The sequence below is a fragment of the Salvelinus sp. IW2-2015 genome, unplaced genomic scaffold (genome assembly GCF_002910315.2).
Source record: "Salvelinus sp. IW2-2015 unplaced genomic scaffold, ASM291031v2 Un_scaffold1296, whole genome shotgun sequence".
Taxonomy (NCBI): domain Eukaryota; kingdom Metazoa; phylum Chordata; class Actinopteri; order Salmoniformes; family Salmonidae; genus Salvelinus; species Salvelinus sp. IW2-2015.
In genome coordinates this window covers 48,938-66,415 of record NW_019942824.1, presented here as the reverse complement: position 1 = coordinate 66,415, position 17,478 = coordinate 48,938, and the positions used below count along the sequence as shown (strand labels likewise).

General features: G+C 41.4%; 1 protein-coding gene across 1 annotated transcript in view; it reads right to left on the bottom strand.

Annotated features, from left to right (window-relative positions):
• chsy1 (chondroitin sulfate synthase 1) overlaps positions 1-17,478 on the bottom strand; it is a 226,399-nt gene that overhangs the window by 204,741 nt on the left and 4,180 nt on the right. Inside the window, 3 exon segments of the mRNA XM_024137752.2 lie at positions 16,268-16,296; positions 16,299-16,502; positions 16,505-16,549. Of these exon segments, the coding sequence (XP_023993520.1) occupies positions 16,268-16,296; positions 16,299-16,502; positions 16,505-16,549 (278 nt within the window).

Genomic DNA, 17,478 nt, shown 5'->3' with positions numbered 1-17,478 from the left:
AGTTGTTCAGGGGATGTAACACATACAAAGCCCAGGCCAGACAAAATAAGTGGCATGTGTTAAAGCACTGTGCTGAACAACACTGGCTGGGTGTTTTTACAGACATTTTCCAATCCTCACTCAACAGCAACACGTTCCAGTATTGTGGAAAAAATCAATAATTATACCAATTCCTAAAGTATCGAATCCCTCTGTGCTGAATGACTATCGCCCTGTCGCTTTGACATCCTTAGTTATGAAATGCTTGAGAAAATTGTGAAAAGTCATATTCTCAGTGTCACCCAGAAGCTCCTCGACCCACTTCAGTTTGCCTATCAGACCAGCAGAGGAGTTGATGATGCCATTCTTACCCTCTTAACATGGTCTATAGACATCTAGAAGGTACCAAATCCCATGTCAGGGTTCTGTTTGTTGACTTTTCTTCTGCTTCAACACAATCCAGCCCTACATTCTGGCACAGAGACTCATTCGGGACTTTTCCTTAGATGGGGGGTGGTTTTGTGGCTGTTGGACTTCCTGAGCCAACGCTCACAGTGAGTCAAAATAGTCCCATGTGTCGGATATACGCAATATCAATACAGGCTCTCCTCAGGGATGTGTTTTGTCCCACTTCTATACATTTGTACACTATATAGTTGTACTATTCCCATACTGACAGACCCCTCGTTAAGTTCGCTGATGACACTGCCTTGATCACGCTGTTGCATGATGACGAGGAACATCATGGCCCGGTCCTAGATGACTTTGTAGAGTGGTGTGAGGATCACACTTGGTCCTCAATACCAACAAGACCAAAGAGATGTGCATAGACTTCAGGAAGCGTACAACACCTACCTCTGCCAACATCTATCAGAGGTCAGAACATAGAAATTGTAGAGGAATATAAATATCTGGGTGTCTTTTGGACAGTAAGCTTCAGTGGAGTAAATGTACAGACCAGATCTCAAAAAGAGCCAACAGAGACTGTACTTTCTAAAAAAGTTGGGTTCTTTTAAATATAGACTGTACTATATTGATTCTGTTTTAACAATCCTTTATTGAGAGTATTTTAACTTTTTGTATTGTTTTTGGTTTGGCAATGCCACTGTCAGTCAGAGAAACATGCTGGAAGGATTATTACCACCGCAAGCAAGGTACTTGGAGTCAAACAGACAGGCCTGGATGAGATTTTTAAGGTCAGGGCCCTCCGTAAGGCTCACAAATCATTTAGACCCAAGTCACCCCCGTGACCTGGACTTTGAATTACTCCCCTCTGGGCGCAGGTATAGGGCACCCTCAGCAGGAAAAATAGAACGAGACAATCATTTGTGCCAGGTGTGATATCCCTCTTAAATAGCTCGGCAAATGTTCCCATTGACCCCGTAAGGTCAGCAGGCTAGTCTTTTCTTATTTTTAAAAATTTTAAATTTTAAATTTTATTTTATTTATTGGTGCGTGACTGTTATTGAAAGTTGTATTGTCAATCTTGTTTGTATTTAACGCCACTTTAAATGTGTACATGCCACTGCAACAAAATTTCCCCATGGGGACAATAAAGTAAGTAGTAAGTAAGTAAGCCTAACATGAATTTCTTTTAACTAGGGAAATTGTGTCACTTCTCTTGCATTCTGTGCAACAGAGTCAGGCTATATGCAGCAGTTTGGGCCGCCTGGCTCGTTGCGAACTGTGTGAAGACCAACTTCGCCAAACGGGGGATGATTAGCAAAAGCGCATTTGTGAAAAAAAGCACAATCGTTGCACGAAAGTACCTAACCATAAACATCAATGTTCTTCTTAAATCAATACACAGAGGTATATTTTTTAAACCTGCATATTTAGTTAACAGAAATCCAGGTTAGCAGGAAATATTAAACTAGGGAAATTGTGTCACTTCTCTTGCGTTAATTACACGCAGAGTTCAGGGTATATGCAACAGTTTGGGCGCCTGGCTCGTTGCGAACTAATTTGCCAGAATTTTACGTAATTATGACATAACATTGAGGTTGTGCAACGTAAACAGGAATACTTAGACCTATGGATGCCACCCGTTAGATAAAACACGGAACGGTTCCGTATTTCACTGAAAGAATAAACGTTTTGTTTTCGATGAAGTTTCCGGATTGACAATATTAATGACATAAGGTCGTATTTCTGTGTGTTATTATGTTATAATTAAGTCTATGATTTGATATTTGATAGAGCAGTCTGACTGAGCGGTGTAGGCAGCAGCAGGCTCGTAAGCATTCATTCAAACACACATTCGTGTGTTTGCCAGCAGCTCTTCCCTGTGCTTCAAGCATTGAGCTGTTTATGACTTCAAGCATATCAACTCCCGAGATAAGGCTGGTGTAACCGATGTGAAATGGCTAGCTAGTTAGCGGGGTGCGCGCCTAATAGCGGTTTCAATCGGTGATGTAACTGAGACCTTAAAGTAGTTGTCCCCTTGCTCTGCAAGGCCGCGGCTTTTGTGGAGCAATGGGTAACGATGCTTCGAGGGTGGCTGTTGTCGATGTGTTCCTGGTTCGAGCCCAGGTAGGGCAAGAGAGGGACGGAAGGTATACTGTTACACTGGCAATACTAAAGTGCCTATAAGAACATCCAATAGTCAAAGGTATATGAAATACAAATGGTAGAGAGAAATAGTCCTATAATAACTACAACCTAAATCTTTTACCTGGGAATATTGAAGACTCATGTTAAAGGAACCACCAGCTTTCATATGTTCTTCATGTTCTGAGCAAGAACTTAAACGTTAGCTTTCTTACATGGCCACTAATATTGCACTTTTACTTTCTTCTCCAACACTTTGTTTTTGCATTATTTAAACCAATTTGAACATGTTTCATTATTTATTTGAGGCTAAATTGATTTTATTTATGTATTATATTAAGTTAAAATAAAAGTGTTCATTCAGTATTCTTGTAATTGTCATTATTACAAATAAAAAAATGAATTTACAAAATTGTCCGATTAATCGGTATCGGCTTTTTTTGGTACTCCAATAATCGGTATCGGTATTGAAAAATCATAAAATCGGTCGACCTCTAGTGTATATCACTTCATTGATAACTCTTGAAAATACAATGAGAATAGATTGAATGAGAGATACGTCTTTTTACACCACTTTATGGAGTTCTTGTTTGCCATCTTTAGTGAATGTGAAATTTACAGCACAACATATTAGTACATATACTGTAAATAGCATTCAAAAAACAAATACACCATTAACAAGACTTAAAAACACTTTGAAGAAATTACGGCTAAGACTTATGACAAATGAGCAGCGAAAGATAGGTAAAAACAAAACAAGAGAAAGAACAACATTTTTTGCCCCTTCTAAGAGGATATGAAATTAATTAAACATAGCAGATGTACATAGATACACTGTTTACCGCGGAGCCAAGCAGATTATTGACTCCACCAGTGGAAAAGCGGGCTGCATCTCTCAAATCCGGGGATGGCTAAGCCCTGACATAGCCTCAGGGACACAGACAGTGTTCTTTTTAATCAATATGCAGATGAAGTTTTCCCAACCATGAAAGCAATTTTATGTTTTGGTGGATTAAGCAAATTCACATAAAGCAACCATATATAAAAARGGTATCTGAATGAGTTTCTTTTCCAGGACTAAAAACTTTTTTTTGTGTGTGAACCAAATGAACAAAAGTTTTCCTTCAGTCTATCAGAAAGTGGTGGAAAGAGACAGAACTTAAGTCATTTGACTCAACAACAATTTAACAGAGACTGACTTATAAAATCATTGGCATTGCTTAATTTATTCAGCAGTCGTCATCTACTTTATGAGGTAAAAGAGCAGCAAGTTTGACTAGTCTGAAGGCTCCTAACCCTAGTTCTTTGACTGCTCGTACAGATGGAGTCAAAAGTGACTTCCAGACAATGAGCATGTTCCCACGCTGATGTAGCTGATGTAGCTGATGTAGCTGATGTAGCTGATGTAGCTGATGTAAAGTCACCCGTTGAAGTTTGAAATAGTTCAACGGTAATTGTCTTCAATGTTTGTTTTTGTTTTTTTTACATGCAAATGCAGCTACAGGAGTAAAAATGTTTTGCAGTCCCACTATGTACCTATGGCTTGATGTCTCATCCATAATTTAACTTCTGAAATTAAGTGAAAGTGACAGTCTCTCCACGTGGAGCTTTGACGATTAGGATGCCTCTGGTTGACCACAAGTTAAGTTGCAGAGAGGAAGCGACAGTATGCTACATATTTCCCCCACACACTTGACATTGTACAACTTGCCTTTGGAATAGCCATTCCGGCCAAACGTCTGGGTGGTGGTGCTGAGAGATTCCAGGTGCATTGCGAGTCAGTTTCGTGATCGGGTATCCGGATTTTTTAAAATAATCATGGTTTTCAGTTTCTGTTTTTAAATGTTAAAAAAGTGAGATGATGATAAGTAATTTAACATCATCTCATCTCTTTAGAGCTGCTGCCTATGCTGTCTGACAAAATCACTATTTTGTTTTTCTTAGTAATTGGCATACTTTTGTGACTGCTGAATAGAAACTATCAATCACACTTAAATCAGTGGTTCCCAAACTTTATAGTCCCGTACCCCTTCAAACATTCAACTCGAGCTGCGTACCCCCTCTAGCACCAGGGACACGCACTCTCTCAAATGTAGTTTTTTTGTCATAATTGTAAGCCTCCACACACCTATACAATACATTTATTAAACATAAGAATGATTGTGAGTTGGTCACAACCCGGCTCGTGGGAAGTGACAAGAGCTCTTACTAGGCCAGGGCACAAATAATAAATAATAAATAATAATATGATGTTGCTCTTATTTAGCCATCTCTTACATATAAACTGTATTTTTCATCAAAAATAGTAAAACTCCCACAGGTAATGAAAAGGGTGTGCTGAACAGGATGCACATAACTCTGCAATGTTGGGTTGTATTGGAGAGAGTCTCAGTCTTAAATCATTTCCCACACACAGTCTGTGCCTGATTTTGTTTTCGTGCTAGTGAGGGCCGACAATCCACTCTCACATAGTGTGTGGTTGCAAAGGGCATCACGTTGTCTTAAAGCAGCACGATTTGCCAAGGCAAGAAACTCTGAGCGCAACCCTATCCAGAAATCAGGCAGTGGCTTCTGCTTTAAATAAAAATTTACAGAACCGCTTGTTGCAATTTCAATGAGACTCTCTTGTCAGATATCGGTAAGTAGACTGGAGGCAGGGCATGAATGGATAACGACTCCAGTTGTTTGTGTCGTCCGTTTCGGGAAAGTACCTCTGCGAATAATTGCGCACCAGCCTACGCCAGCCTCACTGCAGGTGCTTCGTTATATCACATTGCCATTTGTCCATAGCTTGGTTCATTTGCAACCATAAATATCATATACAAGTATGGAAAGACCTTTGTGTTTGTCGCTTGTTAATGCAGACAGAAAAGAGCTCCAAATTCTTACTACAAGCCTCAAATTTCGCAACACATTGAAATATATGCGAGCCAAAAGTTAAGAAGCGACACAATATTAATTTTTACAAAGTCTGCTGCCACGTTTGTATGATGCAATTTGCATATACACACGAATGTTATGAGGATCGCAAGTGAATTCGACTAAATGAATTGCAAAGTCCCTCTTGCCATGCAAATGACTAAATGAAATTCCCCCACAAAAATCCACTGCATTTCAGCCCTGCCACAAAGGACCAGCTGACATCATGTCAGTGATTCTCTCTGTTAACACAGTGTGATAGTGTTGACGAGGACAAGGCTGGAGATCACTCTGTCATGCTGATTGATTTCGAATGACAGACTGGAAGCTTCAAAAGGAGGTGGGCTGGGCTGAATCATTGTTCTCCTCTGTCAAATCATGGTTACCTATGGAAGGAAACATGTAGCGTCATCATTGTTGCACAAAAAGGGCTTCACAGGCAAGGATAGTTGCCAGTATGCCATAAGCTTTTGGAGGATGGCCTGGTGTCAGAAAGGGCAGCAACAGAAGCAGCACTTCTTCCAGGAAAAACATCAGGGACACACTCTGAATATCTGCAAAAGGGTACAGGGATTGGACTGTCTGAGAGGACTGGGTAAAGTCATTTTCTCTGATGAATCCCTTTCCGATGTTTGGGGCATCCGGAAAAAAGCTTGTCCGGAGAAGACAAGGTGAGTGCTACCAATAGTCCTGTGTCATGCCAACAGTAAAGACATCCTGAGACGCATTCAGTGTGGGGTTGCTTCTCAGCCAAGGAGTGGCTCACTCACAATTTTGCCTAAGAACACAGCCTGAATAAAATGGCTACACATCCTCAGAGAGTAAACATCTCCACACCACTCCAGCGAACAGCTTTTGAGTGACAAACACATGCCTCACTGATGCACTGAGAGCTCACCATTCGCCATACAGTTGAGGTCAAAAGCGATAGACTAAAAGTGGCTCGGGGGAACAAAACATCGATTACTTTGTGGTCCATCGGCTAGTGAAAACCCAGATTGAATCCATTGAGATAACTTTGGTCATCCTCCAAAGTGGTGGGGACAAACAAAACACCCACCAAATCGTCTGACAAACTCCAAGCAGTTGATTAGGCAAGAATTGTGCCTGCCATACAGTTCAGGGATTGGTGTCCCAGGTTATTGACAGCATCCAGGGTGGATTGCAGAGGTCTTGGAAAAAGAAGGGTCAACACTGCAAATATTGACTCTTTGCATCAACTTCATGTAATTGTCAATAAAAGCCTTATGAAATGCTTGTAATTATACTTCAGTATTCCATAGTAACATCTGACAAAAATATCTAAAGACACTGAAGCAGCAAACGTTGCGAAAATTTATATTTGTGTCATTCTCAAAACTTTTGGCCACAACTGTAGTTGCGGAGAGTCCCTGTAACCCTATATACAGATCATTCAGGCGAGAGAAAAAATCTCCCAGATAGGCCAGTCATGTGAGAGAAAACATCTCCCAGATAGGCCAGTCGTGTGAGAAACTCGTCATCATGCAAAGCAGTCAGACAAACTTTCAGCTCATCTCTCAATTTAAAAAACATGTCAATACTTTGCCTCTTGATAACCAGCGTACTTCTTTCTGTATGTTGTAAAAGCGTTACATGGTCGCTGCCCATATCATTGCATAATGCAGACAATACAAGAGAGTTCAAGGGCCTGGCTTTAACAAAGTTAACCATTTTCACTGTAGGGTCCAAAATGTCTTTCATGCTGTCAGGCATTCCCTTGACAGCAAGAGCCTCTTGGTGGATGCTGCAGTGTACCCAAGTGGCGTSGGGAGTGTTTGCACGCGCGTTACCACTCCACTATGTCTCCCTGTCATGGCTTTGGTGCCATCAGTACAGAATCCAACACATCTTGACCACCAAAGTCCATTTGATGTCACAAAGCTATCCAGTACTTTAAAAATATCCTCTCATGTTGTCCTGGTTACCAGTGGTTTGCAGAAGAGGATGTCTTCCTTAATTGATCCCCCATAAATGTAACTGACATATACCAGGAGCTGTGCCAGGCCCGCCACATCTGTTTACTCAAACAGCTGTAATGCATGTAATTCACTGGCTTGTATGCGAAGCAGTAACTGTTTCAAAACATATCCTGCCATATCACTGATGCGTCGTGAAACAGTGATGTTTYATGAAGYCATTGMCTGTATAGCCTTTCCCCCAGCATTGTCRCAGCCATATCCCGGCAGCAGGAAGAATTAAGTCCTCCACAATAGTATGGGGCTTGCCTGTCATAGCCACAAGGTAGCTCARCATATAAGACGCTTCTAGCTTTTATACATGGCTTACGAAAATTACGAAATGGAATTCAAATAATTGAACCCATTAGTTGTTTAAAACCCGGGAAATTACCAACATTTCAGTTAATCACTGCAGCACTACTGGCTAGCGTTTCATTGAGTCAAGAAAACCAATCACCCTATGTAACTAACCTGTGTAAGGAAACCATCACCCTATGTAACTAACCCTGTGTAATGGAAACCATCACCCTATGTAACTAACCTGTGTAAGGAAACCATCACCCTATGTAACTAACCTGTGTAAGGAAACCATCCACCCTATGAACTAACCTGTGTAAGGAAAACCATCACCCTATGCAACTAACCTGTGTGTAAGGAAACCATCCCCTATGAACTAACCGTGTTAAGGAAACCATCACCCCTATGTAACTTAACCTGTGTAAGAAACCATCACCCTATGTAACTAACCTGTGGAATGAAACCATTCACCCTGTTGTGCAACTAACCTGTGTAAGGAAACCATCACCCTATGTAACTAACCTGTGTAAGGAAACCATCACCCTATGTAACTAACCTGTGTAAGGAAACCATCACCCTATGCAACTAACCTGTGTCTCTCTCACTCCTTCTCGTGTGTTGGATGGATACATTAGCATGTTATGCTTAGAGGCCCACCTACTCAATGGGGTTGGCGAAAAACAACAAAAACAGGAAAGGCTTGAAATGAGCACATTCAGACTCATAACTCATGAGTTCAGCGGGACACACACTGAGGGAGACTGAGATATCCTAACTGCAGCGCAAGGAAGAAAATAGTAGCAGAGRAGTCATAGTGTTTGACACAGAGCTTATGAATTCGCTATGGCGAGGGAAAATGTCATCTTGCAGGATATTTTGCGATTAAAGTATGAMGTGCTAAGCAAAGCCTCTCTAGGGGGAGATTCAGCGTTTATTCAGGGTCTTTTTCATGTAGATATGTGGTAGTGGAGTTAGTGTGTTGTGAATTCTGTAATGAATGTATTGTAARGTTTTAAACATTTTGTCAGACCCCAGGAAGAGTAATGGAGATCCATAATAATTACAAATGTTACAAAACATCAAGATAATAGACATGTCATGTRGAATAAAGAACCATGTCAGCGGTCTATATTACTATTCCACTGGCTAGGTCCTAAACATGGCACCCTAGTTAATTGAATAAGCCTGGTTCATCATGTGGTTGCCTGGGCTGACCTACTGTTTTTCTCCTGACCACYGGAGGTTGGTGGCACCTTAATTGGTGAGGACGGGCTCGTGGTAATTGCTGGAGCTGAATCAATGGAATGGTATCAAATACATCACATGGTTCGATGCGATTCCATTACTTTACGTTCCAGCAATTATTATGAGCCGTTCTCCCCTCAGCATCCTCCACTGCACCTGACCTATGAAGTCATGTAACTCACACTTCCTGGAAGCTGCAATTCTAAGCTATCAGATCGTTCTGCAAGCAGAGCATCAGAGTGGAATGAAATTACATTACCAGTGTATAATCAAATAAAAAATGCAATGAGATACAGCAACAGCATTGCAGGAAGGGGTTGGAACCGGTTCAGGGKACAGAACCAAAAACGTAAAAGATTGACATTTTTCATGGAACAAAATCAGAACCGGGAACAAAAGTGATCTACAGTGCCTTCGGAAAGTATTCAGACCCCTTGACTTTTTCCACATTTTGTTACGTTACATCAATTCTAAAAATGATTCAAAATGTTGTTTTTTCTCAGCAATCTACACACAGTACCCCATAATGACAAAGTGAAAACAGGTTAAGAAATGTTTATAAAAAATWGACAGAAAAAKCTTATTTACATAAGTATTCAGACCCTTTGCTATGACACTCGAAATTGAGCTCAAGTGCATAATGTTTRCATTGATCATCCTTGAGATMTTTCTACAACTTGATTGGAGTCCACCTGTGGTAAATTCATTTGATTGGACATGTTTTGGAAAGGCACAACCTGTCTATATAAGGTGCATGTCAGAGCAAAAACKAAGCCATGAGGTCAAAGGAATTGTCCGTAGAGCTCCGAGACAGGATTGTGTCGAGGCACAGATCTGGGGAAGGGTACCAAAAGGTTTCTGCAGCATTGAAGGTCCCCAAGAACACAGTGGCCTCCTGAATACTTATGTAAATGTGATATTTCTGCTTTTTTTTTATTATACATTTGCAAGAAAATCTAAAAACCTGTTTTTGCTTTGTCATTATGAGGTATTGTGTGTAGATTGATGAGAAAAAAAAATATTAATACATTTTAGAATAAGGCTGTAACATAAAAAAAAGTGGAAAAAGTCAGAGGGTCTGAATACTTTCCAAATGCACCGTATTCGGTTCCAGAACAGAATCAGTCACGCAAAAAACGCAACAAAGCGCATATGCAAAGCCCTCCCTCTGTCAATCAGAAACTTATTCCAGCGTCTGCCTGACAGCTGAAAATGTGTGTGTGTATGTGTGTGTGTATGTGTGTGAAGTCAAGGCTAGTGTGTGTGTATGTGTGTGTTTGTCGGCTACCTGCCCCTCCCCATCCAAAGCATAGCTGTAGCCTACTGATGTTACACTGGCGAGATTCAGAAGATAGAAGACTTTTAATTAGAAAATAATGGATTCACTTTTTCAATACAAGTTTGGGATARTATAGCTTTCACATTTCTCYTTGGATTTATGAARTACAAAAAGGTKAAATGTGTTTTTAATTSTGGTGCTGCTCTGCACACACAAGCTTGTTAACTAACTAGCGTCTCTGGTCCAACGTTAAGTCAACTCTGAAGTTCAAAGACATTCAAAGTTCCTCRATAGAAGCCGTACCTCTCTAGATATAATTCTGTGAGCCTAATTCAGATAATACATGTCATCACAAGATGCCCAACGCTCCTCCACCCTCTCTCACTCTCTCCCCACCTGAAAAGTTTCAGTTGCATCTTGCGCCTGTCTTTCCATCAAGCATGTAAACAACTAGCTGAACTATAGCTTGCCTGCTCCATAGCAAGCTGCTTAAACTAATAACACACAAATTATTGTATTTTTCGTGTCTATATTGAATACATAATTTAAACATTCACAGTGTAGGTTGGAAAAAGTATGTGAACCCCTAGGCTAATGACTTTTCCAAAAGATAATTGGAGTCAGGATTCAGCTAACCTGGAGTCCAATCAACGAGACGAGAATGGAGATGTTGGTTAGAGCTGCCTTTCCCTATAAAAAAACACTCACAAAATTTGAGTTTGCTATTCACAAGAAGCATTGCCTGATGTGAACCATGCCTCGAAAAGAGATCTCAGAAGACCTAAGATTAAGAATTGTTGACTTGCATYAAGCCGGAAAGGGTTACAAAAGTATCTCTAAAAGCCTCGATGTTCATCAGTCCACGGTACGACAAATTGTCTATAAATGGAGAAAGTTCAGACCTGTTGCTACTTTCCCTAGGAGTGGCTGTCCTGTAAAGATGCCTGCAAGAGCACAGCGCAGAATGCTCAATGAGGTTAAGAAGAATCCTAGAGTGTCAGCTAAAGACTTACAGGAAATCTCTGGAACATGCTAACATCTCTGTTGACGAGTCTACGATACGTAAAACACTAAACAAGAAWGGTGTTCATGGGAGGACACCACAGAAGAAGACACTGATGTCCAAAAAAAACAATGCTGCACTTCTGAAGTTAGCAAAAGAGCACCTGGATGTTCCACAGCGCTTCTGGCAAAATATTCTGTGGACAGATTAAACTAAAGTTGAAAAAAGGCACAGCACAYCACATAAACATCAAAACCTAATCCCAACTGTAAAGTATGGTGGAGGGAGCATCATGGTTTGGGGCTGCTTTGCTGCCTCAGGGCCTGGACAGCTTGCTATCATCGACAGAAAAATGAATTCCCAAGTTTATCAAGACATTTTGCAGGAGAATGTTAGGCTATCTGTCCACCAATTGAAGCTCAACAGAAGTTGGGTGATGCAACAGGACAACGACCCAAAGCACAGAAGTAAATCAACAACAGAAATGCTTCAACAGAAGAAAATACACCTTTTGGAGTGGTTCAGTCAGAGTCCTGATCTCAACCCGATTGAGATGCTGTGGCATMACCTCAAGAGAGRGGTTCACACCAYACATCCCAAGAATATTGCTGAYCTGAAACAGTTTTGTAAAGAGGAATGGTCCAAAATTCCTCCTGACTTTTGTGCTGGTCTGATCCGCAACTACAGAAAACGTTTGGTTMAGGTTATTGCTGCCAAAGGAGGGTCAACCAGTTATTAAATCCAAGGGTTCATATACTTTTTCCACCCTGCACTGTGAATGTTTACATGGTGTGTTCAATAAAGACATGAAAATGTATAATWATTTGTGTGTTATTAGTTTAAGCASACTGTGTTTGTCTATTGTTGTGACTTAGARGAAGATCAGATCAAATMTTATGACCAATTTATGCAGAAATCCAGGTAATTCCAAAGAGRTCACATACTTTTTCTTMRCACTGTAAACCAGTACTTTTTTGGAGTTCGAACCAGTTCGGAACTTTATTTAGCAGTAGAATGGAACAAAATAAATGATGGTTCTATTCAAAAAGAAAATAGAATGTTGGTTCATACCCCTGATTGCAGGTACTGTATTAACAATGGGCTGTTCTGTTTAGCTCGTGTTAAGGATCTGATTTGGATTGACAACAACCGTGAGGCATGTACTCACAGTTAACCCCCATGGCATAACAGGACTTGGGAGAGAAGGCTGAAACACAAGCCTTGAATTGTATTCAAAGACATACTATCCATATACAGMGCCTTCAGAAAGAATTCATAACCTTTGACTTATTCCACATTTTGTTGTGTTACAGCCTGAAATCAAAATGTATTKKATTTAAATTAAAAATCTCACCCATCTACACACAATAACTCATAATGAAAAAGTGAAAACATGTTTTTAGAAATGTTAGCAACATTTAATACAGAAATATATCATTTACATAACWATTCACACCCATGAGTCAATATATATTAGAATCACCATCGACAGCAATTACAGCTGTGAGTATTTCTGAGTAASTCTCTATYAGCTTTGCCAACCTGGATTGTACAATATTTTGTACAATATTCTTAAAATTCTTCAAGCTCTGTCAAGTTGGTTGTTGATCATRGCCAGACAACCATTTTCAAGTCTTGCTATAGATTTTCAAGACGATTTAAGTCAAAACTGTAACAAGGCCACCCAGGAATATTCAAGGTCGTCTTCGTAAGTAATTCCAGTGTATATTTGGCCTTGTTTTTTCGGGTTATTGTCCTGCTGAATGGTGAATTTGTGTCTGTTGGAAAGTAGACTGAACCAGGTTTTCCTCTAGGATTTTGCCTGTGCTTAGCTCTGTTCTGTTTCTTTTTATCTCAAAAACCTCCCTAGTCCTTGCTGATTGACAAGCATACTCATAACATGATGCAGCCACCACCATGCTTGAAAATAAGAAGATTGGTACTCACCGATGTGTTGTGTTGGATTTGCAGCACCCAAACATAACACTTTGCATTCAGGACATGTTTTGCACTTTTACTTTTTAGTGCCTTATTGCAAACAGGATGCATGTTTTGAAATGTTTTTATTCTGTACAGGCTTCCTTCTTTTCACTCTGTCATTTCGGTTAGTATTGTGGAGTAACTACAATGTTGTTGATCCCTCCTCAGTTTTCTCCTATCACAGCCATTAAACTCTGTAACTGTTTTAAAGTCACCATTGGCCTCATGGTGAAATCCCTGAGCGGTTTATTTGCTCTTCGTCAACTGAGGTAGGAAGGACACCTGTATCTTTGTAGTAACTGGATGTATTGATACACCAGCCAACGTGTAATTAATAACTTCACCACGCTCAAAGGGAAATTCAATGTTTGATTTTTCTATTTCTACCCATCTACCAATAGGTACCCTTCTATGTGAGGCATTGGAAAACCTCCCTGTTCTTTGTGGTTGAATCTGTGTTTGAAATTCAGTGCTCGACTGAGGGACGTTACAGATACACTACATTACCAAAAGTATGTGGACACCTGCTCGTCGAACATCTCATTCCAAAACCATGGGCATTAATATGGAGTTGGTTCCCCTCTTTCCTGTTATAACAGCCTCCACTCTTCTGGGAAGGCTTTCCACTAGATGTTGGAACATTGCTGTGGGGACTTGCTTCCATTCAGCCACAAGTGAGGTCGGGCACTGATGTTGGGCGATTAGGCGATTCATCCCAAAAGTGTTTGATGGGGTTGAGGTCAGGGCTTTGTGCAGGCCAGCCAAGTTATTTCACATCAATCTCGACAAATCATTTCTGTATGGACCTCGCTTTGTACACGGGGGCATTATCATGCTGAAACAGGAAAGGGCCTTCCCKAACTGTTGCCACAAAGTTGGAACCACAGAATTAAGATTTCCCTTCACGGGGCCTAGCCCAAACCATGAAAAACAGTCCCAGACCTCCACCAAACTTTACAGTTGTCCTGGCACTCCTGGCGTTCTCCTTGCACTCTGCAAACCCAGATTCTTCCGTCAGACGGCCAGATGGTGAAGCGTGATTCATCCCTCCAGGGAACGCGTTTCCACTGCTCCAATAGCGGTGAGCTTTACACCAGTCCAGCCGACGCTTGGCATTTCGCATGGTGATCTTAGGCTTGTGTGCAGCTGCTCATCCACGTAACACAACAAAATGTGGAAAACTTCAAGGGGTGTGAATACTTTCTGACGGCACTGTAGTAGTTCAATATTAATGCTTTCAATTCATGATAAAAGTACCTAAAGTGGAGAGTTTGAAATCTATTAGTAATTCTGTGTGACAAGACAGTGATGTTCCMTGTGAAAAAAGACAGTGATTTTTCTGCGTGAAAAGACTTTGTGCATAAAGGAATATACTTCAGTCTCCTGCAAATCCAATTTAATCTTGATGAACTATTTCAGTAAACCATTCACTCTCAGAATATGTGGCATTTTATAGTTAATCCATTCAACAAGCTTCACAGCCTGCAGCCATCCATTTATTTCCAATCTCATCTATGGCGCTGGTGAAATTGGTGACAACCACAAATGGCAACAGAAATGACTTTGACCAGGAGGTAATGTGTTTAGAGCAGGTCACATCACAGACCTACATGATGTGTCATTTTTGCATAGCGTGAGCTGCAAGTGATGCTCTCCGATTGTAGTAAATGAAACCTGCTACACTAGCCTTACACCAGTCCAGCCGACGCTTGGCATTGCGTATGGTGATCTTAGGCTTGTGTGCAGCGGCTCATCCACGTAACACAACAAAATGTGGAAAACTTCAAGGGGTGTGAATACTTTCTGACGGCACTGTAGTACCTACAAGTGAAGGTAGTAGCAAGTGTAGCCGCTATTGGCTCCGGAGTCTAAAGTATAAATTACGCTTCAGGTCAATTTTCTKCAAATCAAGAAAATGTGTACAAATTCTTAACGTGGAATGCACTACACAGGAAAAATGACCCCTTTACGCTGAAATGTAGTTTGTTAGCATAACACCGTCAACTAAAACATATGTCAAGATAATCTATCAAATAACACTATAATAAATATATATTGGCCGATTCACTGTAAAAAATGACACATCGTCTTCAACAGCGGTGGCATGTAGAGTACACTATTTCACCACTTAGCAATCGAGAGCAGACCGATCTCTCACTACATCCATTTGTCATGAGGCCAACTCTTTCTGCTCAGCCCCACAGGAGATAACATATTTGGAGGGAATGGATTTGCCATTAGAGAGAGTCCCAATTCCTGGGAAAAGAAAGGATATTCTGACGACCACTGACACATGATGACTCAGCCCAAGGTGGTTGCCAAAGGAAACACACCCCGGGCATACAAAAACATGTATGTGCGCTCACATGCATACACACACAGACAGACACGCACACACACACAGACAGACACGCACACACACACACAGGAAACAACACACAAGAAGAACACACCGCACACCAACACAGACACGCACGCAAACAACACACACACACCCACACCGACACGCACGCACACCACAGAACAGACAGACACGCACACACACACACACACACACACACACACACACACACACACACACACACACACACACACACACACACACAGACACACACTACAGACAGACACGCACACACACACACAGACAGGACACGCACACACACACACACACAGACAGACACGCACACACACACACTTTTCTTACAAATGGTGTCCTTCAGAAAGACTGCATCCATGACCGTGTAAGAGCTCATTCTCTGGTCTCCTTAAGAAAGACTGCCATCCATGACTGTGCAAAAGCCCATTATCTGGTCTCCTTCAGAAAGACTGCCATCCATGACTGTGTAAGAGTCAATTCTCTGGAGGCTTTTGCCAGTAAAAGGCAATAGCATAAAACACTAGGCCACTAAAAGCCAGTCAATTGAAAACTTAAGACAAAACCCATCACATCGAGAGGTGTACAATGCATCTCCTGAAACACAACAAAACACCAGGCCTCCCTCCCTTCACCAGACAAAACATCAAATTGTCTCTTACCTCGTAGGACCAGACGCACTGGGTACCCCGAAGCGGCGTACGCAGCGGCCCACTTCCACATCCTCGTGGGTGGTGTACATCTCCCTGAGACAGGTCCCGATGTGGGGCACCATCCTCCTCAGCACCTCTCTGCTGAAGATCATGCCCGGGCCCCCCATGCAGAAGTTCTCCCCGGGCTCCAGGGCCAGCTTTCCCAGCTCCTCGGCTGTACCCAGGCCCGTCTGACCAAGGTACAGGGCTGGCTGCTATTCAGAGAGCGCAGGAATGACTCAAGCTTTTCGCCTGTGTGGATGGGAGAGAGGCATTGTGTGAGATACAATGAGTTTCAAAGAAAATATCTAGGCAGTAGGAAGCTAGTAATAGGTACAGTAGTAGGCAGGCTAATATAAAGCTAGCAGTAGCCAGTAGGAAGGCTAATATAAAGCTAGTAGTAGATAGTAGGCAGGCTAATATAAAGCTGTAGTAGCCAGTAGCAGGCTAATATAAAGCTAGTAGTAGCCAGTAGGCAGGCTAATATAAAGCTAGTACTAGGCAGTAGGAAGGCTAATATAAAGCTAGTAAAAGGTAGTAGGCAGGCTAATTAAAGCTAGTAGTAGGTAGTAGGCAGGCTAATATAAAGCTAGTAGTAGGTAGTAGCAGGCTAATATAAAGCTAGTAGTAGCCAGTAGGCAGGCTAATATAAAGCTAGTAAAAGGTAGTAGGCAGGCTAATATAAAGCTAGTAGTAGGTAGTAGGCAGGCTAATATAAAGCTAGTAGTAGGTAGGCAGGCTAATATAAAGCTAGTAAAAGGTATAGGGCAGGCTAATAAGAAGCAGTAATACCAGTAGGCAGGCTAATATACTTACCTGCAAGCCTTTAGAAGTTCACTTTTGTTTGTTATGATGGTACATTACCACCATCCATTAAGCTATTGCATAACCCACTTACAAATACACAACATGACATGGCTTCATCTCTCTGCCCTTACTATCAACCCACACTCTACAGCAAACAGCATTCTTCCTCTTCATTGTTTCGACACAAAACCKACTGGCCACAGACATCATCTCAACATCTATTCCAAGTTGGTTCAACATCATTTCGTTGAAAGGACATGGAAATAACGTTGATTCAACCGGTGGTGTGCCCAGTGGGAAGTTAATATACACTAGTGGAGTGGCATGAGCTCCCACACCACCATCATCATGGATGGCMCCCACTCAACATGGCT